This window comes from Mercenaria mercenaria, chromosome 6 (genome assembly GCF_021730395.1).
Source record: "Mercenaria mercenaria strain notata chromosome 6, MADL_Memer_1, whole genome shotgun sequence".
Lineage (NCBI taxonomy): Eukaryota > Metazoa > Mollusca > Bivalvia > Venerida > Veneridae > Mercenaria > Mercenaria mercenaria.
In genome coordinates, this window is record NC_069366.1 from 18,309,381 (window position 1) to 18,332,985 (window position 23,605).

Genomic DNA, 23,605 nt, shown 5'->3' on the forward strand with positions numbered 1-23,605 from the left:
TTCGAAAAATTAGAAATGAGGTAACGAAACAAATAAAAAAAGCAAAAGCGGACTATAAACTAAATCTTATAAACAGGAAATGATAATTCATTAACTGTCAAGGAGTGGTTTAAAATTGCAAAAAAATATAACTAAAAACCAGAAAAACACTGATACTATCCCAACATTAATAACCCGAGATCTGACTGCCTCAACAAATACAGAAAAGGCGGATATTTTAAACCATTATTTCTGTAGTCAGTCAAATATAGATGATACTAATAAAATTTTGCCGAATATTGAACAACCCTTAAACACCCTTTTATCTACTTTGCAGATTTCGAGGCAAGATGTTATCGACGCCATTAATCAAATGGACTCATCCAAAGCTTCTGGCCCTGACCAGATAAGCCCAAAACTGTTAAAAGAGGCATCCGTGGAACTTTCAAGTCCTCTTTCGCAATATTTCAACATTCTTTTAGCGAAATCTTTCTTCCCAGATGAATGGAAAAAGGCAAATGTTACGCCAATTTTTAAAAAATCAGATCCTTCTAATCCTGGAAATTATTGACCTATATCTCTATTAAGTTGTGTGGGTAAATTAATGGAACGTTGTGTACATAAGCATGTTTATAATCATTTGATAAATCAAAATCTACTTAGCCCATTTCAGTCCAGATTCATTCGTGGAGATTCTAAAACAAATCAGTTAGTTTATATCTATAATGATATTTGCAAGGCTCTTGATGATGGCAAGGAGATACGAGTAGTTTTCTGCGATATTTCAAAAGCGTTTGACCGTGTTTGGCACCGTGGATTAATACATAAATTATCGTCTTTTGGAATAAGGGATTCCCTTTTACAGTGGTTTACATCATATTTAGAAAACAGAAAACAACGCGTAGTCTTAAAAAACTCAAATTCAAAATGGAGGAACGTAATGGCCGGGGTGCCACAGGGCTCGATCCTCGGGCCTCTTCTTTTTCTCATTTATATAAACGACATTGTGAAAGATATTAAATCAAACATTCGATTATTCGCCGATGACACAAGCTTATATCTAGTAGTTGACGATCCAAAAGACGCCGCATCTCAACTCAACTCTGACCTCGGTAAAATAAATTATTGGGCAAAAACTTGGCTAGTTGATTTTAATCGTAATAAAACGGAAACTCTTCTCATTTCTAGAAAGTATAATAAACCTCACCATCCGAACTTATTCATGAACAATATTCTTATAAAAACAGTAGAAGAACATAAACACTTAGGAGTCATATTTTCAAGTGATGGTAAATGGCGCCCTCATATTTCATCCGTTATTACTCGTGCATGGCAGAGAATAGGAATACTAAGGTCGATGAAATTTATTATCAACAGACAATCGCTCGAACGCCTTTATATATCTTTTATAAGACCACTTCTCGAGTACAGTGATGTCCTTTGGGACAACTGTACTGAAGAACTTAAACGCGAACTAGAAGCGATACAAACTGAAGCAGCGAGAATTATTACCGGCGCGACGAAGCTCTGCAGTATTAACAACCTGTATACCGACTTAAAGTGGGAAACACTATCTAACAGAAGAAAGAAACATAAACTTATTACTACTCTACAAAATGAAAAATGACATTTCCCCAAGCTACTTATGTGACCTTATCCCTCCTTCTACACAGAATAGATATCAATTAAGAAATAACACGAATATTCCCTTATTAAATTGTCGTACACAATTATATAAAGATTCTTTTATTCCATCCGTGATTCGTGAATGGAACGCGTTGTCCGAAGAAATCAAAGCAAGTCCTTCGTTAGAAATATTTAAGAGACGCTTAAACAGCAACGTAACCAAACCCTGCCGCATTACCTTTCAGGAAGTAGGATTGGTCAAGTACTACATACTCGTCTCCGTCTAGGCTGCAGTTCCCTAAATTATGACCTTTTTCGTAAATCAATTTCAAATAATCCTTATTGTATATGCGGTGAACCAGAAACAACAAATCACTACCTTTTATCATGCCCGATTTATATACCACAAAGACAATTGCTCCTAAATGTATTACCTTGTGCACCCACTATTGATAACTTACTGTTTGGTAACGAACACTTAACAACGACTCAATATATCGGTCTTTACTAAAGTGCAACAATACATCGTTGCCTCGAAGCGATTCTCCACGTGACCGGCATACCGTTGCGTGCGGGTGGCCTTGGCGCGGACTGGCCGCATGCAGCACATTCTTAGTACCAAGCAGCATTTCTCAAGTATTTTCACAATGTTCATACTTTACTAACTAAAAAGATATAAAAAGAGTTTAAACTAACAAATAAATAGACAAACACCATATTCTTTTACACTCTATCCTTACAACATGTTTTACTGTCGAGGAAATGAATTAATATAAGTTTTCGCTGAAAACTTGTTTTCAGATCCTTTACATCATTTTGATTGTAAATGCTACTGTATATATTTATGTACACATGATTTATCTAATAAATACTGTTTAAACCAATTCTTAACAAAATGACCGCGACTGGGCGTTCAATATATCTTCAGTGTGGTAACTTTAATTATCTCCTTGACAGAAACTGATCGGCCGATTAAAAGAAATATATGGCCGCTAGAAAGCGTCTTTTTTGTAATTATATATATTTTTGTACTGAGAACGGTACATTATTTTTGTGTCAGAAACTGTTGACTCGAATTTAAAACAAAACAATTTCACGCAGCTATTTCTTGGATGATCTTTCCTCAACAAAGTTCAGATTATTCCTTTTCATAACAAAATTGCCACCTGAGCTTTAAATAGAAAAATTGCTGGTCCGATTTTTACATAATTTAACACAACTCTAATCGGTCAAAATTCTTAAAATAATTCTGATTTATAGAAATGCCGGGGGTAAAGTTAAAAAAGAATAGTTTCTAGATGCTGTCTTTTGCACCGCTGATGAGATATTGAAATAATTCTCAGAAATGTTCCTTATTTGACCCTCTGCTTAACCGTTTGAAGTCACCTCAATTTGTCAAAAAAAAAACATGACTGCTGGGTAGTAGTGTTATTTTTCCCTGTATGGCTCTATGAAAAAAAATCCTTCTCTTAATATGCAAAGACGTTTCAGCTACCATGTCCGAGAAAAACGCCGGTGAAAAGTTTCATTCAACAAATTTCTTCAACACAGCCGAATACCTACCACTAGCCAAATATTCGGATGTGCACCATCTATATACGATCTTGTTATAAGTCAGAATAGAGCTAGTAGTGTCTAATTGTCTCTGATTTATGTTTTTATCGGTCATTTTCAATTACCACGATGCAGTATAGATACCTCCGCCGTAATAAAACCAGTATACCATACACCAGCGGAGAAATCCGTTTGATGATATTTTTGTTATTTAACTGTGTAAAATAAACCCCAACTGCAGCTGTCACCTAGATTTCACTGAACTCCTGGTTCCTCTAAGCTTCCGTATCAGTTGCATTTAGATACTGCATAAACTGACAGAAAATCAGCTCAAATATGCGCAGTCAAATACAAGCTGTTTTGCTGAGGACATTCTAAACCATTGTAAGAAATTGTTTATGATTATCAATACAGATGATTCATGTGCTGTTGTTGCCTTTGAATCAAGTTTTCATAAGGAACTGGTACGGAGAAATTTCCGTGTCATCCCTCCTACACAGGGACATTATCTTGCAGGGGTTGATACATCGCGCGGGACAGTCTGCTAACAGCCACTTTCTAACAGTTATGTCACTTTGCGTCCACGTGAAAAGTCACCAAAAAGCTTTAGCTTGATACGCTAAAATAATGAATACGAATAGAGTGCAGACTAGAAATCCCGGATAAATTTCCAACAGAAAAAATCACGTTCCAAGAATAAAACTTAACAAAACGAAACCAAAACGTAGTACATGAATGTGTATACATGTTAAACATATACACGGATATACATTGACAAGTAAAATGTGCTAGCCAACAGGGACTCAACGACCACATAAAGGAATACAACAGGACAGTGTCTTGGAATTGTCCATTTCTAAACACCACTGAGAATATTAAACCGGTTAATTGTGCTCTAAAACTCACTTTAAATTCTAAACAAAACGGAAATCAAAATACCACAAAGATAGCTAATGGCACCAGACAGAGATTCGTAGACTATGGGTACATATAAAAATAGCCTGATATTCACTGCTTGCTTCAACAGTTTTGGAAGATTATCATGCAAAGAAAATGTCTGTAAAAATATTTGTTCAGTCTTTATAAAGGGTCAGCAGTTTCTGACAATGATTTTGAAATTGGGTCTGTCATTTCTGACAAAAACAATACACATACAGCCGATACAGGGAACCATGTTTTTAATGAATTGGAATAATTTGAACAATTTTGACCTTTAAGTGAAATCATTTTAAAATCAGGCTAGCAGTTTCCTATAAAAAGATTGTTTAAGTTTCCACAATATACATATAGAGAAAAGTGACCGTGTCCCCTGGTAGCCATGTTTTTTTGACCAAATAAAAAAATTTAACATTCTTGATAGAGGGTTACACAAGTACAATTTGTGTGAAATCATTTTAAAATCGGGTCAACTTTTAAAATCGGTCCTGCAGTTTCTTACAATAAGCTCTGTAAGGTTTCCAACATCTACATACAGGGAAACGTGATCACGTCTTCTAGTGGTCATGTTATTTGACGATTCAAAGTTATTTGAAAAAAATTGGTAGAGAGTCGCACAAGGGCCATTATTGTGATTTTTTTTTTTTTTTTTTTTTTTTTTGCTCTTCTTTTCAATATAGAGCCAATAAGATTTTTAAAGTTTCCGATATATACATATAAGAAAAGGTGATTTAAAAAGGTGTTTAAAGGAAAGTGTGGACGGACGACGGAAAGACGCCAGACAGTGAGCGATCATACTGAGCGATCACGATAGCTATGGTAAGCTAACAAGGTTTTTCATCAAAAGAACAACCCCTACAAACGATGTATTAGCTAGTTGTCCAATAAGATAAAAAGGCAATGTCAATGAAGTGTGTGAGAACGGATCTCCGAACGAGCGGGTCCACTACCTTATGATTTAATTCATTTGTAAATCGCTTCTTAAAAGAACAATGAATACTTTTTTGGAATTCTAGTCTTAACACTTCGGCAATATGCTATATTTTGATTGGTATTTTACACATTGACTGTATAAAGTACACCTTACGCGCTTATGTTTACACGTTAAGCGCATATATTTATGTTGATCCATTTCAAAATTTAGCAATCTGGCCGAAAGGATCAATGAAAATGGAGTTCACGACTGCAAAATGTTAAGCACAATGCTTTACAAGTTGTACCACGGCGTGCTATGGTACGATGCAACGCACGAAATTTTGATGCGACGTTACGGCGTGACGCTTGATATTTCAAAAAGCCGCGCGTCATGTTATAATATGGTTCTCTGTTCTATAGTTTTTATGTTCAAAAAAGCTTTTCAGAAGTTCGCAAGGAACATTCTAGTCGTATCGTGCCAGCGTAAAAAAAATGTCGCGCGTTGCGTTTTAGCTCACCTGAGCCAAAGGCTATTGTTCAAATTATTCCCCTAGGGTCAAGTTTGTCCCTGCCCTGTGGGTCACATGGTTTACATAGACTTATATAGGGAAAACTTTGAAAATCTTCTTGTGCAAAACCACAAGACATAGAGCCTCAACATTTGGTATATGACATCATCTAATGGTCCTCTATAATGATTGTTCAAGTCATGCTCCTGGGGTGAAAAGATGCCCCGTCCCGGGGATCCCAAATTTTACATAGACTTATATAGCAAAAAATATGCCCCTGGGTGAAAAGAGGCCCCGCCTCGGGCGTCTCAAATTTTACATAGATTTATATAGGAAAACAATTGAAATTCATAGTTTTCTTTACTGCCGTATCTGTTTTAGCAATTGTCCGATCTTATATTTCTGCCAGCGTTGGAATGATTCTAAAATATATTCAACATTTCTTCCACTTGTTTGGATAGACACGTAAATTAGTTTTAGCCCATGATTAGAGTAAAAAGTATTTATGACAGATATTAATTCTTCAGATGTGCGTAGTGGTGTTGCAATAGAAGGAATTTATACCATACCATGGTATGTTAGAGAGTCTTTATTATAATATATCAATTTACAAGTTCTCTGATACCCGACTCATGTAATAGTGACCTTTTCTTACAGGTCAAAGTTACAAGGTTACATATCCCGTTCATGGAAAACATCTCGTGATTTAATCAATATAATTAAAATTGAAGTAGCAACGCTCAGTATTTTGAACTACGAAGCCCGAGTTTGATAATATGGTGCGACGGTACGACGTGGATACAATTGCGACGCGTCGTACAGTTGCACCAAAGTGTCCAACGCCAATTTTTTACAGTCTCGCTTTGCGGTACAAAATTTCACACATCGCATCGTACTATAGGTCAAATAAGGGAATTTACTCGAAATAAGATAATCAAGGTAATGTTTAGGCTGTTCTGATCAATCAGTTATGATAAAAAAACAAGAAGTGACACGTTTTCAAAACTGAACCGTTTTAATGCATCTGAAGTATTTTATTGTACATTTCGGCAATTATGCCGCAATATTTGCTACATTTGATGTGCATTGAAAAAAAGATTCATGAAACGGTTTTATCCAGCCGTAACAACATTGTGAAAAGGTGGTCATATTAACACGAAAAATATCAAATAAAGTATTACTGTTCAAATGTTTCTCTTCCGTTACTTTGGTGGGAATAAGAAAGTGGTTGAAACCCATACAACGTCACAATGCATAAAGTCTATGGAAAAACAAGTGGTGCTCTGTAAGACATAATGCGCTTTCGTACCATCCTTTTTGTACGACACACGCCGTTACGATGGTTCTAACAGGATTCCGTAAGTTTCGTAACCCTTCTCGTCTTTCTTTATTTATCTAAATGGTAAAATAGAAAATCTATATCTCATATTGAATAACCTATTATGCTTCTCACTTCATTTTATTGATCAATACAGTCCGGACGCATCCTCGTGAATAAAGGAAGTACAATTCATTTGTAACCGCGACAAAAAGGAATAGCTATCGTACAGTACTTTAAAATATTGGATCTAAACATTTGAAAAAAAAACAACAACAAAAAAGTTGTGAAATTATGAAACCGAGACAAAGTTTTAAAAGTGTCATATTGTGTTCACTAATTTGTTTGGTTCTTACAGTGATATATTTACAAATGCTGCAGTCAAATAATAAAAGTTTAAATAATACGCTGCGACTTTACATAGCTGGAAAGAATGTTACCACCGGATTCGAATGCACTGGTGCTTTATTTCAGGAAAAGTGCAACAACGCCGGAACTTCGCATAAGTTGGACAAGAAAGTACAAAAACTGCATGTTTATGCTGAAACTGCGAAGAATCTTACAGTGGAAAAAAGTTGTCCGGGAATTTCATTTCGAGAACAGAATAACACAGACGGCTCTTGGCATCAGGTGGATAAAGAAAACAAAATATATGTAGTTTCTGCGTACTATATCAAAACTGAAAAAAAGGTTTTCATCATTGGAGCGAAGCCTATGTACGATGTATCAGTTATTTGTCAAATATGGTCGAAAGGAAATGGCAATGAAAGTGTTATCATGTGGGAAACAATTGCCAAACTCGGATCCCCGAACGATCCTGCGGGTCCGCTACCGTAAGATTTGATTTATTTGTAAGCCGCTCTTTTTTTTTAAAAAAAAAAAGTCGGGTGGTGTTAAAATGAAGGTATTTATTTTGATTTGTATAACATTAAAGACTGATTCCTATATAAAAAGGAAGCAAATATCCCTTAACTTATAAAATATACTTTAAAAAAACTTCTAACAAAAATAACCGTTTTGATCTTGAAATTGTATATAGATTTTATGTGGTAATGTTCTATCACAATGCGTGTTAGGTTACTTTTTATTCAATGACATTATTTATTCAAACAATTTAAAATAAATATTTAAAATTTAGGTTTTCTCCTATCGTTTTCAATCGATAATTCTCTCTTAAATGTATATGCCTCTTAACAAACTTGTTAGCACGTCAAACATCCCTATGTTGTTGTTTTTTTATATATTTCAAAGAAAATACTAGATTGAAATAATATTTCATATAATAATTAATTTTAAGGAAAAACTGGTTAATGATTCCGGCTACATCAAAACCTTTCGTTTTCGAGGGTAAAAAAGAATCATATATACAGAAAGTTGTTTTATTATTATTATTATCATTATTTGTCTGTTGTTCTGCTGAAGTTGTTCTTTCAACAGATTAAAATGATTTACTAACAGTCATTAAAGCAATAATGGTATCATGTGTGTCGCAAAAAAGAATCTTAGGCTAATGCTAATTGTGCGAGGTAATATGCGAGACGTATAATAATGTATAAAGTTGGTCTTGTTCATTTAACTCACATAAATGGCTTTCTAACAAATTATAATGGTAACATGTTTACCGCAAAAATAGTCCATAAGTTTTGTCATACAGATGCTAGGTAAAATGAAAACACACACACACACACACACACACACACCACACATACACACACACACACACACAAAACAAAACAACAAACTCATTTAGCGTTTTTGTCCTTTTAATGTTGTTCTGCTGTTTTGCTGGAGTTTTCTGTTATTCTGCTTTTCTGCTGGAGTTACTCCGTTATTCTGCTATTTTTAATGTTGTTCTGTTATTCTGCTGGAGTTGTCCAGCTATTATGCTATTCTTCTGGAGTTGTTTTTCTATACTCTGCTGGAGTTATTCTGCTATTCTGCAGAAGTTATTCTGCTGTTCTGCTGGAGTTATTCTGCTATTATGTTGGCCGTATTATGCTTATCTCCTATTCTGCTAACTTCACATAGACAGAATAGCAGAACAACTCCGGCAGAATAGCAGAATAACTCCGGCAGAATAGTAGGATAACAAAATAGCAGAACAACTCCAGTAGAATAGCAGAGTAGAAGAATAACTCCAGCAGATTAGCAGAATATCAGAATAACTCCAGCAGAATAGTAGAACAACAGACTAGCAGATCAACTCCATTGGAATGGCAGAACAGAAGAATAACTCCGGCAGAATAGCAGAATAGCATACTCTTATTTGAAAATTTAACATTTTAAATGTATTTCTGCAATATGGCTATTGTAAATTGTGATAAGTCTGATAAGAATATTTAGTTAGATCAACATGGTTAGATTCATCTTTTAATATACTTAACAGTGAGAACTATGCCCTGTAAGTAAACAATGTAAGATTATTTTATATAGTGGCGGTCATTGGGTAATATAAGGAAGAAAATATAGAGATATGTTTGTATAGTTTTGTTAGCATGCTCAAAGATCTTTAAATCGCCGAAAAAAACACCATTCAGGGCTACTTTGTGAATTACAAATATATAGCCAGCTATATCGCCTAATGTTGCTGTATTGATATATAGCTAAGTATACGTATAGCCTAATGTTGCTGTATTGATATATGGGTAACTATACGTATAGCCTAATGTTGCTGTATTGATATAATGGTAACTATACGTATAGCCTAGTATTGATATATGGGTAACTATACGTATAGCCTAATATTGCTGTATTGATATAATGGTAACTATACGTATAGCCTAATGTTGCTGTATTGATATATAGCTAACTATACGTATAGCCTAATGTTGCTGTATTGATATATGGATAAATATACGTATAGCCTAATGATGCTGTATTGATATATAACTAAGTATTAGGGGTGTAACGATACATCGAACTATCGATGCATTGCGATACTAAGTGCCCCGATAGCATGCATCGATAGAAAAGTCACGATCCAATAACAATCGCCGATAGTTCCTTCAACAATCGATAGGTTCGATAGTTTTGAAATTTTGGTAAATACAGAAATAATTTATAATTTATAAACCAAGAAATAGAGCCAGCTTTCATTTGCGCCTTGGAAAATGTTTACGTCTCCATTACAATAATTACCCTCACGGAATTAAACTACCATAAAGGACTGAGAAGTCTGGAAGATAATTAATAAATTTAGTTTCTTAGAAACTTTGATTAAATATATTTAAATGACCTGTTAATTTTAGATGAGAAAATGTACTATGGACATGGAGAAAGAAGGCTACTTGTATTATACAGCAAACTGTTCGGTAGGGCCCTTAATTTAGTGCTGGTACACCTTAATCCGATCCGTTAATTTTCGTCTTTTTCAATGCTTTGGGTTATTAAACATGTTGACATTCACAACAAAATGGCCGATTCGTTTGAGTATACCTTGCATAGGTTTATTGTTTTACTTATTGTTCCATAGCCAAGGAAGGCAAGAAATATTTAATGTTAGAATTATTTCTGTCCGTTTCAGTTATACAAACATCTCAATGTGTGTTAACAGCAATTATAGACAGTGTCGTCTCTTACACTGTGTAACAATGCCAGTTGGTAGCTTTACTGTATAAAATATGATGGCCGATAACTATTGCAATAGTATCGCAATAGTAACCTGCAATAGAATAGTATCGCAATAGTTTTTAAGCAATATCAATAGTATTGCAATAGTCAAAATTGGCCTCAATAGTCACCCCTACTAAGTATACGTATAGCCTAATGTTGCTGTATTGATACATAGCTAACATGTATTTTATGTAAAATGTCTGTCTGTCTGTCTGTTTGTCTATATAGCTAACCATGCGTATAGCCTAATGTTGCTGTATTGATATATATATATAGTTTAGTTAAGTCTGTGGACCAGGGTCAACACCCATCTCAACTCAATAGTATCTGCAAGTTGCTAGCTACTAGTATCCAAAATACTTGCAAACAAAAACGAAGCTACAGGTCTGAATGATTTAAGAAGTTTGACTGTATCTGCAAAGGACTAGAGTTACTTTGACTGAAAATTTAAACCTTAAACCTCAAATAATTTAAACCTCGCGAATTAAGTGTATGATACTGCACTTAATTATCCGGATAATACTACTGTGAATCATTTGCCGGTTTTATATTCATCTGATAAAAGTTTATATCACACAATTTTAGTCTGTACTTATAAGTCAAGATCTGCACACATCTATGAAAGTTTGTACATGTTTATTTCCTTATGGGAGGAATCTAAGTGTCACACATGCACACACCACTTTCAATGACTGCCGAGTGTTGAATGGTGGGAGAGATCCGAAGTGCTCCTTCGCGTATTACTTGATGCAAGGGGGTGCACTTTGGTAGAAATACCAACATTCCTAAAGTCAACTGAATGGCCACCTAAAATGACGACTTTAGACAAAATTTGAAAGACAAGAAGCTTGAATACCTTAGCATCCGTTGTTTATCTATTCATTAGGTAGTCCCAAAAGATCTCTCTAATGTCGGAGTTTAGAAATAAAACCGCTTTAAAACAAATTGAAACCCCAGTCTGAACAGAGTATTAGACAGCCAAAGTTATAAGTAAAGGATTATGAACAATAAAAAGTCCTTACAATAAAATCAAAAAAATATACTAGTGTTTCCCACAAAAAGTAATATTTTGGATCAAAATTTAACCGGCGATTAGTTTAACAGTCGGTTAAAGATTCTTACAACTGGACCCAGGTTGCTAAGGATATCCAGTTAACAAGTGCATTAGACATCCGGTGAACATGTCTATTTAGGCAGATACCATAAATTAAAATACAAATAGTATCATTTTATATTAAATGTTAGAAATAGATTTTCTAACTTACCACAAGAATGGTAAAATTTCCTTCTGCTGCAGCCGTGACCATTCGAAGTACATGTATTAATTAATATCTGTAATCCGTATTTTTCTCTCTAAACATCTGTGGTCTTACAGATCATCTTTCAGGTTAAATGATCTACAGTCACCTGATAATATCAAAGCCCTTCGAAAGTGTATAATGTGAACAGTTATAGAAAAAGCGCTAACTTGACTTAGTGCGAATTTCCCGCAAATTTGTATGAAGTGAACATCCAGTGAAATTCGCGCGAATGGACAGTCTCGTAACATGTCTGTGGCATATTCGCGGTACGTTGACGTTTTAAACATACCAAAACACAACCATTGTCAACAGCAAAATTAAACAACAACAAATGCTTAGACATGTACTCGGGTGAGAAAGGCCAAATCTAGAGGAATGTCACTTCAGACATACCAAAACACAACTACTGTTAAATTAAATGGACATGATGTTAATCGAGGATAAATGACATTTTAGACATACTAAAACACAACCATTGTCTACACCCAAAACCATATATAACGACTGAACACGTAGTTAAGCTGGGGAGGCCAAATCTAGAGACTGTACAAAACATTATAATGAAAAGTAACTCATCCCCAACTTTGAGCGTGAAATATACGAGAACCGCAACTCCTGTCGGTATTGATTTTTTGCCTTGTGCGCCGTTGTAGTTGTTTCCCTTTACACCAAATTATCGATAAACCTGCTGTTTGGCATATATAGGTAAATTAAAGCAGAATATAACACATCTTTAAGCTACTGTAATTAATTGTATTTCATGGACCTTGCTAGATACCGACATTGTTCCATGAGTTATAAATAATTATATATTAAACAATAAGTAAAATGTATGATTTTACTGTAAAAATACTTGTTCATCATGCGTACGTAATGTGTATTTTCTGCCATGTATACGCTGGGTGAAGTTTTAAGTTTCGTTGAATGCATGGGCCGAAAATATAAAAATAAAAAATGCCACTTTTTAGTGGTAAAGGATAAAGCATCACACAAAACAATTCCTTTTCTTTCAATTCCCTTTTGAAAGCTTTCCCCTTTTTGCTGTAAAGCGTAGTGTTGTAAAATTATGTTCTCGTGTTATTTTATTTTATTTTTTTTTTTATTTATTTTTTTTTTTTTCAAATTTATCGCCCTGAAAATTTCGATTTTGACAATTACTGCATATTGACTGTAAATGTTTTACGCGTGATGTTTTATGGACCTTTGCGAATACACCGGATGGAGACAAGCTAAACACCCCAGGCTACGTTAATTACCCCCAAAATATGTCTGTAATAAAAACCATCAACTGAGACATAAAGTAGAGATGTTCTGTCATATATATCTTCTTATTGCTTAAACGATAAAACAGATATTTATTTATTAAATTATCTAACGGCAAATTGATCAAAGATGTACTTTTTTTACTTATTATACTTTTTTTTGCATACAATTTTAGATGGATGTAGAAAATTATAAAAGAAATTTAGGTGAAAGTTTGTTTCAGAATAGTTTCGAACAGCTGGACAATACAACCTAAACTGAATTAAAAGCATATATAAATTTTGGCAATTTCTAGTGTTATGTGTGTTTTTAAATGCCTAGATCCACTACTATATAAGTTCAACATTTCATTTCAGTCATCTTTGTGCACATTTATATTATATATACATTTGTTAAAAACACATTTTATAATTGTCTAAAACACATACTATCTTACATTTTATAATTAACCTAAAATAACTATTTGCTATTACAAATTATTGTATTACAATAAAACTTCACTGTTTCACAATATTCGCACTAAGACCATAAAACATTTGCGAAGAGGTGTCCGCCACGATAATCTAATCTAAAAACCCCGTCTTATCTGCTGCTTATCAGCGATTATGTAATAGCCGCTAATTGATGGGCAATTTTGCACAACAGGGACCCCATCGGACCATGAAGATTTGTGGAGTAGGAATTAATTTTCCTTTATGGAATGTAGAAAAATAATATAGTTATAAAAATGTCTTTGTTTTCATAAAAAATATCTGCCAATATCATGATAATGAAACAGGTCATATACCGGTGAAAGTGATTATTATATTTGATAAATATATACTTGTTTTTCTTTTCAACTTGAATAATAAGTTTCGTAAAGTGCACCTTTTTTCATCTTCTACTGAAATGCATGCACGGGTAAATAATTCAACATATCACCACAGTTAAAACACGGTTGTGATGTAATCCTTTGTTAGTTTTGCCTACTATATAGGTTATTGTACCGACACCGTTCTATATACACGACTATTTTACTATACCTGTCCATTATTAACCTGTAACTGTCCATTCTTAAAATAATGGATACTTTAAGAATGGACAGGTACAGGTTAATAATGGACAGGTATAGTAACAACCATGTGCGTTGAGAAGTGTGAGTACATTAACCTAAGAAATTCGAAAGTTTCGAAATTTAAACTACAACGTTTTACAGAACTTGTAACTGCAATAAAAAAAAACCTGAAGAGGAACGTATGACTTTAACCTAAATCGCCCCACAAATTATCAGTCAAATGAAAATCAAACAGTGTGCCAAAAGTAATTACAGAATGTTAGTTTAAATCTTCAACCGTTAGAAAGTAATAATGTTCTCTTTGTGTACTCCTAAATCGCAATAGAAATGTATCGCAGATATACACCTGGTATGGCATTTTCAGTCAAAAATAGATAAAATAGGCAACGTTATGTAAAAACAAGAGCTGTCGGAGTAAAGCAACGCTCGACTATTCAACAGCCTTGTCAACTGAATGAATATTTAAGTCGAAAAGGGGGCATACTTTCGTAAGATTGCAAAAAGGGTTATTGAACCAGTACAAAGTATATCAGCTCATGACAATGGACAAATGTGCAGGTTTCAATCCATTCCCATTAGTGGGTACTGAGATATCAGCTTGCATACAAAAAAATTAACCAACAACTGTTTAGTCGAAAAAATGGCATACTTTTGTAAAAATGCAAAGCAGAGTTATGGAACATGAGTAATGCATGTCAGATCATCGCAGTGAACAAGTGCGTGACGTTTCAATCCATTTCCATTAGTAGGTACTGAAATACCAGCTTACATATAAAACCTTAATAAAAAATTATACGAAACAGAGTTATGGAACCTGTGCAGTGTAAGTCAATTTATCACAGTAAATAAGTGTGTGAAGTTTCAATCCAATCCCACAAGTGGTTACCGAGATACCAGCTTACATACAAAAACTTAACCAAATCGGGACGCCGACGCGGACATCGGCACAGGGATGAAATAAAAAAGTGGAAAACCACAGGTCGCCTAACACGACATAACCGCAAATGTTGCAGGCTCGGTCTGATTGAGCCTGTTCATGGACGGTAGTGGAAGTGCAAGCTACCGTCCACGCCCTCTAGCCCCGGGTTGAGCAGAACTCTACATTTACACATGTTATAAGTACCAGAATGTAATTTAGACATTCGCAGATGTATTCATACGACGGTGCACATGGAACCTTCAATGATTCACAGAGTGCAAATCCATGAAAAGTGGCGTATAGTCCCCAGATAAAATAATGGTTGTGCCCTAAACAAGAAAACAGTGGGCAGAATTAAACAAACTGGAGTCCAATAGCTCCACCTATTCTTTGAATAGTCGAGCTAAAACACATAATTTTCCTTTCTTTTTCAAATGCTGCAGGCATATCTTTCTCATGCAGTGTTCATGTAAAATTGGTTAAATTTGTAACATAACTGACATTTGTTGCAGTCCTACCCAGAAATGTACAATTTCACTTTTCTACTACAAAGACTTTTTTACAACGTCAATTTCCCTAAAGTTTTACTGCACATTTCGGTATTACCAGAAAATTTGGCCGTAATGATCTACATTGAACTTGAGTACAATTGTCTTGCAATAACGGTGCTATTTATTGTAACAACGAAATATTAACGACATATGAGTCATAACGAGTAAAGATCTCATGAGATACGAGAATATCTCGTAATTACGAGATAAGAACGATTGTTTTCTAATAACGATATAAAATACATATACATACATTTTAGAATGTCTTCACCTGGACCCGTCATTTATTAAATTACTTGATTTATATAAAACTGCAAACTTAGCACGAACAAAGCATGGGCAACTATTAATACATACATAATAAGGCCAAGTTTAATTTTACTTTTTGTAAAGGCACTTCAAATCATTCATAAATATGACAAAACGAGATATGTTCGAAACTTTCCTAAGAATCAGCACTGAATATCATTAGTATTTAAAAACTTTTAATTGCAATAAACATTTATATGCAATCTAATTTAAATTCCATTTGACTTGGTATTTTTATTTAGCACAGAGACACAAATCAATGATTTGTCTTTGCCTCAAAGAGGACAATATTAGAGACATTATATAATATCACGACAATCTTGAGGACCGTGTTTTAAGTCAGAGAAAAGCCTCAAACTATCCATTATGTGAAAGAATGGACAATCTCGGCGCGTTGCGCCTCGATTTGTCCATTCTTTCACATAATGGACAGTTTTCGGCTTTTCTCCTTTACTTAACATGACCATCATTCTTTAATTTGTAATTTATACTTTTACGTTCACGCAGTGATCAGTGAATGTAAAGAAGCCATGGTTGTATGTAATATTTTAGGCACATATATATCAAAATTTTCGCGAAATGTTTCAATTATAGAACAATTTATAGTAATATACCGGCACACAGTTTGTAAAGCAGTTACATAGAATTAATTCTAATTGCCTTTTTAAATTAATTTAATGCGGACTTTTTAAGAAAAAAAATCCAATTAAAGATATGACTTAAAGTTTGCCAGTTCAAAACATTTTACCTTTAATCATAATATACCAATTAATGTCATTTTATAATGTCATTTTATGCCAAATAAAGTACATGTTATGTATATATTTTATAATAAATAAATGAATAAATAAATAAATCGCTCAAACAGATATGCAACACATTGATAAGCATTGCCTTGTGCCGTCGTACCGTCAAGTAAATATTTGTGAAAAGCGTGCTCAAGATTGCGATCACTTCATTTTCAAATTAAAATGGAAGCAATTTGTCATTACTCAATTTTAAAATAAAAAATACCCAGACAATGTTCAGACAATGGAGAATACTTCACGAGGTTATAAAATAATGTCATTTTGATAGAAAATGTTTTTATAGCCTTTTAAAACCCGACATAACCGATCTTTTCAAAAATTTTATATAGAAATACATAGAAACCAAAGTCATCAACTTCAAACAAAAATGGAAGCAATAAGTTTTAGTATCACATCAATAAAAAATATATTGAAATAAAGGGCAACAAATGAAGATTACTTCACGAGGTTATAAAATTTTGTTAAATAACGATAAAAATACGTTTTAAATGTTTGAAATATATTTTCCTATACAAACCTATAGTAAAACTGTTTATCGATAAACGTTATCGGGTCCGCGATCCGTGTATATTCAAGGGAGACAACTTTTGCCGAAACTACTGGCAATGTATTGGAATGTTGGCCATGTGTACGAAGAGTTAAATACACGAAATTATTTGGTCCTCTTTATTAGATTTATGACTGGTATGCTGTTTGCAGTTGTGTTCTATGGTTTTCACTGTTGATTCAATCATTAAGAGCAGAGTTACGGCCCATGACATATTAACAAAGTGACTGCTGAAACAAAGTCATTGAATTCGACCGTCATACCGAGTTCAATTAACCATTGGATTAATATAAATTTTAAGTTTAAGTTTTGTATATGCGAAAGTATATGAATAGAAACTAGAAACTAGAAATTAATTTGTGTGCCTTAAGATATTAATTTCATCAGGAAATGTCAATACAATTCCAAATATAATCAAAAATTAAATATTGATAACTTTCTTTTTCTGGAGGCGGCATATTTTAATTGTACATGCAATACATACAATTTATTTCTAATATGGCCTTCTATGTAAATGCAAATTACCTTCTACAATAAGTTGAAAAATGCGACAGACTTGGGTTTTTTTTCTCCGAAAGTATTTTTCCGCAGAATAATTATTTGCCATAAAATATACTCTTTCATAAAGATCATATTGTTAAGAATTACTCATATCAGAAAAAAAAGCTTTCTTTGTGACAACAATATGTAAATAGTATGATCAGAGTGAAAAATGAAATCTAAATAATTTTTTCATGTTATAAATATTCCTTCATTTTGTGCGTGAATGTTGAAATTTATCTCCCAATTCAGTATTTGCTGGCATTGAAATGCTTATGCATAAAAATAGTACTTTCCAGTCTTCTGTTAAGTTTGCCAATGTGCGAACCACTCTTGGCTACGAAAGATGATTCAAAATGTTTGACATATACTTTTTTTCATTCTTTGTATACATACTTTTTTGAAACCCACCTATATATATATGATATACAATAATAATGAATTGAAAATTAAAAAGTTTAATGTTTATACTTACAGCTACACAGCGGCAATATTCCACTGTCCTGTTAATTCTTCATATACACCTACCCATGTATCACTTGTTACACGATCGTGTGAAGAGGCGAGGAATATTCTGCACGTGCGTATCATATCGGAGCTTGTTCCATATCAAAGAAGATTCACGGTGTGTTTGGCACCAATTTATAGCTTCGGCGCTGCATATCAGTTAGTCGAGTGGATTGAGCTGAATAAAATTCTCGGTGCTGAAAAGTTTGTGCTGTACATTTATTCAACGGCTGTAAATGTTGACCAGATTATTGACTATTACTCAAAACGAGGCTTAGCGGAAGTGATACCGTGGCGCCTACCATTTCCTGTTACGCATCATATACACTACTTTGGTCAGACAGTTGCACTAAACGACTGTTTATTTAGGAATAAACAGGTTTCCGAATATATCGTAAATATTGACAAGGATGAATATATTATTCCACATTCTGAAGACGCTTTTAATTGGTCTCAAATAATAGATAAAATAAATAAACCTGCTGACGGATATATGTTTAGGAATACATTCTTTAGGAAAGAGTGGATCAGTGAAAGCATGAAGTTAAAAAGAAGACCGGAAGTCGAGAAGCTCCGCTTAATTACATTGAAGCATCTTGAACGAGAAAATAAGATCGCACAAAACACTGACCGTACTAAGCATATTACACGAACGTCTAATGTATACTATGTGTGGATACATACTATTCCTGGTGCCAAGACATTGGTGGTGCCAACTACTGAAGGTTTATTACATCATTATAGAAACTGGGAACAGTATACCGACAAACAAAAACGAGTTGTTGATCTAACCATCCCGAAAAAATACGAGGATGTTCTTATAAACAATGTTCAGAATGTATGGAAAGAACTTGCAAAGTACGATGTGAAAATGGATCTTTCTGACTTCTGAATATATATTTGACAAGCTGTTGTACGAATTACATTCGAGTTAAAGTCGGATGGACATACGATTGAGGCAGTGTCTTATTTCGTATTACTAAAATACAAACAGAAAGTTGATTGTAAAACAAAAGTTCACATGCTTCCGTTGTGAAACACTTTGGGGTTTTTTCTGTCCCGTGCTTTAAGAACTGCCTTGAGCACAGGTATTTGACTTGATGAAACTTAAACATCTTTTTGGAGAATACTTTTCCGCGTTTCTATAATGAAACGACACAGATAAGTGTACAATGTCATCTACTGTCATATTGGTAAGCTCTTGAATCTTATGGCCGTTCTTATGGCGGGTATCCATCCAGTCCATCCAGGATTCAAATACTGTATAGGCCCACTTTGTATTTCTTATCGTATCTTTTAAACTTTTATTCATTAATTTAAAGCGTAATCATCTATACTGGTTGTACCTGTTGATAAAGAAAACAAAATATATGTAGTTTCTACATACTATGTCATAACTGAAAAAAGGGTTTTTTGCATTGGAGCAAATTTAGCCTATGTACGATGTATCAGTCATTTGTCAAATTTGGTTGAAAGGAAATGGCAATGGAAGTGTCAAGATGTGGGAAACCAATGCCAAAATCGGATCTCGGAACGATACTGCGGGTCCAAAAACGTATGCTTTGATTTATTTTTAAGTCGCTCCTTTAAAAATAGAAACCTAGTTACTTTATTTTAGATTCTGGTGTTAATATTGAAGGCATATATTTTGATTTACATAACATAGGCCTATGCCATTTTGAAATATATAAATCAGGTGGGTGGGGTACGCGATATTATATCCGAGGAGCTTCGAGGTCGCTGTAAACCAAACTTTAGTACAATGTGCCAATACGTTAAACCATGAAGTACTGAATTCTCACTTTTACTACATACAAGACTAAAGTGAAAAAAATTTATCAGTATTTTTGTGGTATCGGCAATTCTGCCATTCCTGTGCACATTTCTTAACACATTTTAATTAAATACTATTAAGAAGTCCGAACTATAGGTATGGTGTGCGAGAAAGGCCTAAGCGCTTACGTAGAGCGCATTATACTGCTCAGATGAATATACACGCAATTTTACCATAAGTCCGCAAAGTACAACAAAAGAAATAGCAGTATTTATTTTGAAATAGTTTTATGTATTTACCAGTTGTTTACAGGCGTATGCCAGATAAATGACCATTCAGAAAGCTGCGTTTTCAAGTACCTGCCATTTACCACCTGGATAAAAAGCATTTGTACAAGAGATAAAGACTGATTTCAGAAGGAATATCACAGTAATGAAAAGCTAAATTCACTTTCTTAATAACACTTGTCTTAGAGGGTGTTACAACACTTTCGCTTTAATTAAACAGTTAAAGGGCAAGTAATGCATGTAATGACAATGAATTCGATTTAGATGAAAGCCATCCACGCTGAACGAATTTTTAAAATCTGGTCATAGTATTAAAAACGATATTGCAGTTTTAGATTTAAGAAAATGGTTGACCATAGAGGCAGTCATTTTAAATAGTGTGTTTATGACATCATTTACACACCGCTGAATTTTTTATTTGGCACTATAGCCGGAAAACGACGAGAAATCATTTTACAGAAGTAAGTATAAAATACAATTTAAATGTATACCTAGGAATTTATTAAATACCCCATGTTGTTTAACATCACCATGGAAACAAAATGACCGCTATTTTGATCAAATATTGAAATGTTTATAACTTTCTCATTTTTACGCCGATTTTGAAAATTCTTTCACTACAGAATTTCTAGCAGATAAATAAACAGAAACAGAATAGAATATTTTTTATTTTGTTGGGTTTAGAGTTACATCGAAACGACACAGTTCACGTCACATCGCGAATTTCCCAGATTTTGTTGGTGAGGAAAAACCCAATGTGCCTCTCCAGGCATTTTTTTCAGGCTTAGGCGAGCATCTAGGTAGAACCACCTAAGACAGACGGATGGCTTCCTTACATAAATGATTTCACACCTCAAATGACGTTTCGATCCCACGTCGGTAATGGGCAAGGAATTCGAAGTCAGCGACCAAGTAGACTATAAAAAAGCACTGTTTGAAATATTCACAGTTGCAAAATTCAAACGTTGATTTTCAAAATTGCCAGTAATCGGCCTTAAAGTACGAGTCCATCTCATGAAACCTCTTGTAGTCTAGATATATAGATTGCAAACACTTAAAATTATCGGTGAAAACTTTACTGGAATTATAATCTAGCAAATTTTATAAGGTGAATACTAGAAAGGTCTTAACATTGGAGTGGAACATATGCAATAAAAAGGTTATAAAACAGGGCTAGTGCGCTTAAATGCAAACATCTCAGTAAATAAAGTCCGTTAAAAGATCCTTTGGAAGCAAAGAATGTAACTAAGCATAAAAATAGCAGACTCTATTTGATTGAGTCTGTTAACGAGAGGTAATGAAAAAATGCGACACTTCTCACGCCCCCACCCCAACCCAAAGCATCAATTGAATGGACTCCAAGATCCCAAAGAACCAGAAAATATCTGTATAATAACTTATTTTTTTTTTGTATAAATTTGAATGAGTACGTACCAAATACTTGTCCCGATTATTTATATGCATTTTCTTTTAGTACAGTGCTGAGACAAGCTTTTATGTGTCATTGATTCTTTATAATATACTTAGAGAGACATCTTTCAAAGTAATTGATTTCTTTTTTATCCCCGCGCATTTCTCGTGTTGTGCCGACGATCTCAGTTTTACATAGGAATTTTACATTGTCAAATTTGCATAGCCCGTAAAAGATTGATCTCTTTGATAAATGGAAGCAAATATCCCTACTGACTTGAAATTTTACGTACAATTTATTATCACAACCGCTATAGGGTTACTTTCTATTCATTATTTATTTGAACAAAGAAAAGTAAATATTTAAAATTTAGGATCCTCGTATCTTTTTCAATCGATAATTCTTTCTTAAATGTAGCTACAACTGCAACTTAAGGTATTAGATCACTAATTGAGAACCTCCTTTTTGAAGAGTATTCAATTCCTACCATAAACCTACTTTGACAGCAATTCTTAGGGGGGCGTAGGTTCAAGCCCTACTGGGACCAAATTTTTTTCCCTTATTTTCCTTATTTTCTAGTAAATTTTTACTTCTTTCAAGACTTATTATTGTTTTCTTGTACTAAAAATGGAAAAAGATGAATCTTATAAGCGATTTCTTGGTGTTCAAGTGAATTACTACTTAACAGAAGGGTAGAGTTACACATTTTAAAAATATTGAGTACACACGGTGAAAGTTCTCTATTTTGCTTTCATCTTAGATTACATATTGTAGAAGAAATTAGGTAGTTTTACGTCTCCCCTAAGGTTATTTTTAAATTGAGTAACAAAATCCAAAACAAAAAACACAGCATTCGACCTTATATTTTCAATGTTGAAAGTAGAATTCTGATCTCATTAAATCTTTTACTTGAGCACCATAGAAAAATGATATGACATTTTTATTTTGTGTTTTATAATTGTTTACCAATAGTTTGATGTTTCTTTTATTAAAATTAATGGTAAAATGTTCTCTACAAACATTTTGGATAGTGGCTACACCTTGAAATTTGTCTGTACTTGAGCTTGAGGAGATACCATAAGTTATACAAAATTTATAAAAAACGGCACGGTAAAAGTTGTTTAAAAATTGCAAAATAGTGCAAAACACTGTTACCTTTCAGAATATACCCAGCAAAGGCAATTTTGTAAACATTACTATTAGTACTCTAATACCTTAACAAACTTGTAAGAATGTCAAATACCAATAACTTTATATAATTTGTTAACTTGCAAAAGAATATTCCATTGAAATTATATTTCATGTAATAATTAAATTTTAAGGCTATGTCAAACTGATTTGTGGTTCTACGGAACGAAAACAAAAAATGATTTTCGAGAGAAAAAAACAAAACAATCAACAGGTCGCATGAGTAGGACGTTTTAATTTCGGAGGTGCACTCGACAAATTTCAGCGAAATATTCAATAAACGGATTAACATAATTAATTTGTGTTTGGATTGTTCTAAAATAAAACCTGGTGCACAAAGAACAGTGACGTCATAATATTTACGACAGTGGATGTCATGTCTTGGTTCCAATCAACCGCTCCCACAGGTGCGCAGTATTCATGAGTGCAATGTATGTCGTAAATGACGATTTTGTTCTTTCGGTTTGCAAAAACTCAAGTTTATTTTAACTGTCTCACCTGGCCTATAATAATTGCACCAACTATAACGAGAGAAAAAAGCTCCAAAAGAGCAGGAAAGAAATCAAAGAACAGAAAAGAGAGCATTTTTTCCGGACATCACGTGGAAAATTCAGTTTGCTGAATGCGTCTGAGAGAAACAGTTTTGATGAGCGTGTTTTTCCGCAAATTGTAATATGTGATTGTGCATTCCTCTAG

The 23,605-nt window shown here is 33.8% G+C and overlaps 1 protein-coding gene across 1 annotated transcript; it reads left to right on the forward strand.

The window, feature by feature from the left end:
• Positions 1–6,971: 6,971 nt before the first annotated feature.
• On the forward strand, positions 6,972–19,618 carry LOC123549519 (uncharacterized). The gene is made up of 2 exons (XM_045337667.2): positions 6,972–7,670; positions 18,220–19,618. Exons 1-2 carry the CDS (start codon positions 7,132–7,134, stop codon positions 19,139–19,141), a joined length of 1,461 nt encoding a protein of 486 aa, XP_045193602.2. The 5' UTR covers positions 6,972–7,131; the 3' UTR covers positions 19,142–19,618.
• The last annotated feature ends 3,987 nt before the right edge of the window (positions 19,619–23,605 follow it).

Coding starts and splice junctions, on each gene's coding strand:
- LOC123549519 (XM_045337667.2), top strand. CDS start 7,132: ATGAAACCGAGACAAAGTTTTAAAAGTGTCATATTGTGTTCACTAATT. Junction 7,671..18,219: donor GATCCTGCGGGTCCGCTACC/GTAAGATTTGAT, acceptor TTATACTTACAG/CTACACAGCGGCAATATTCC.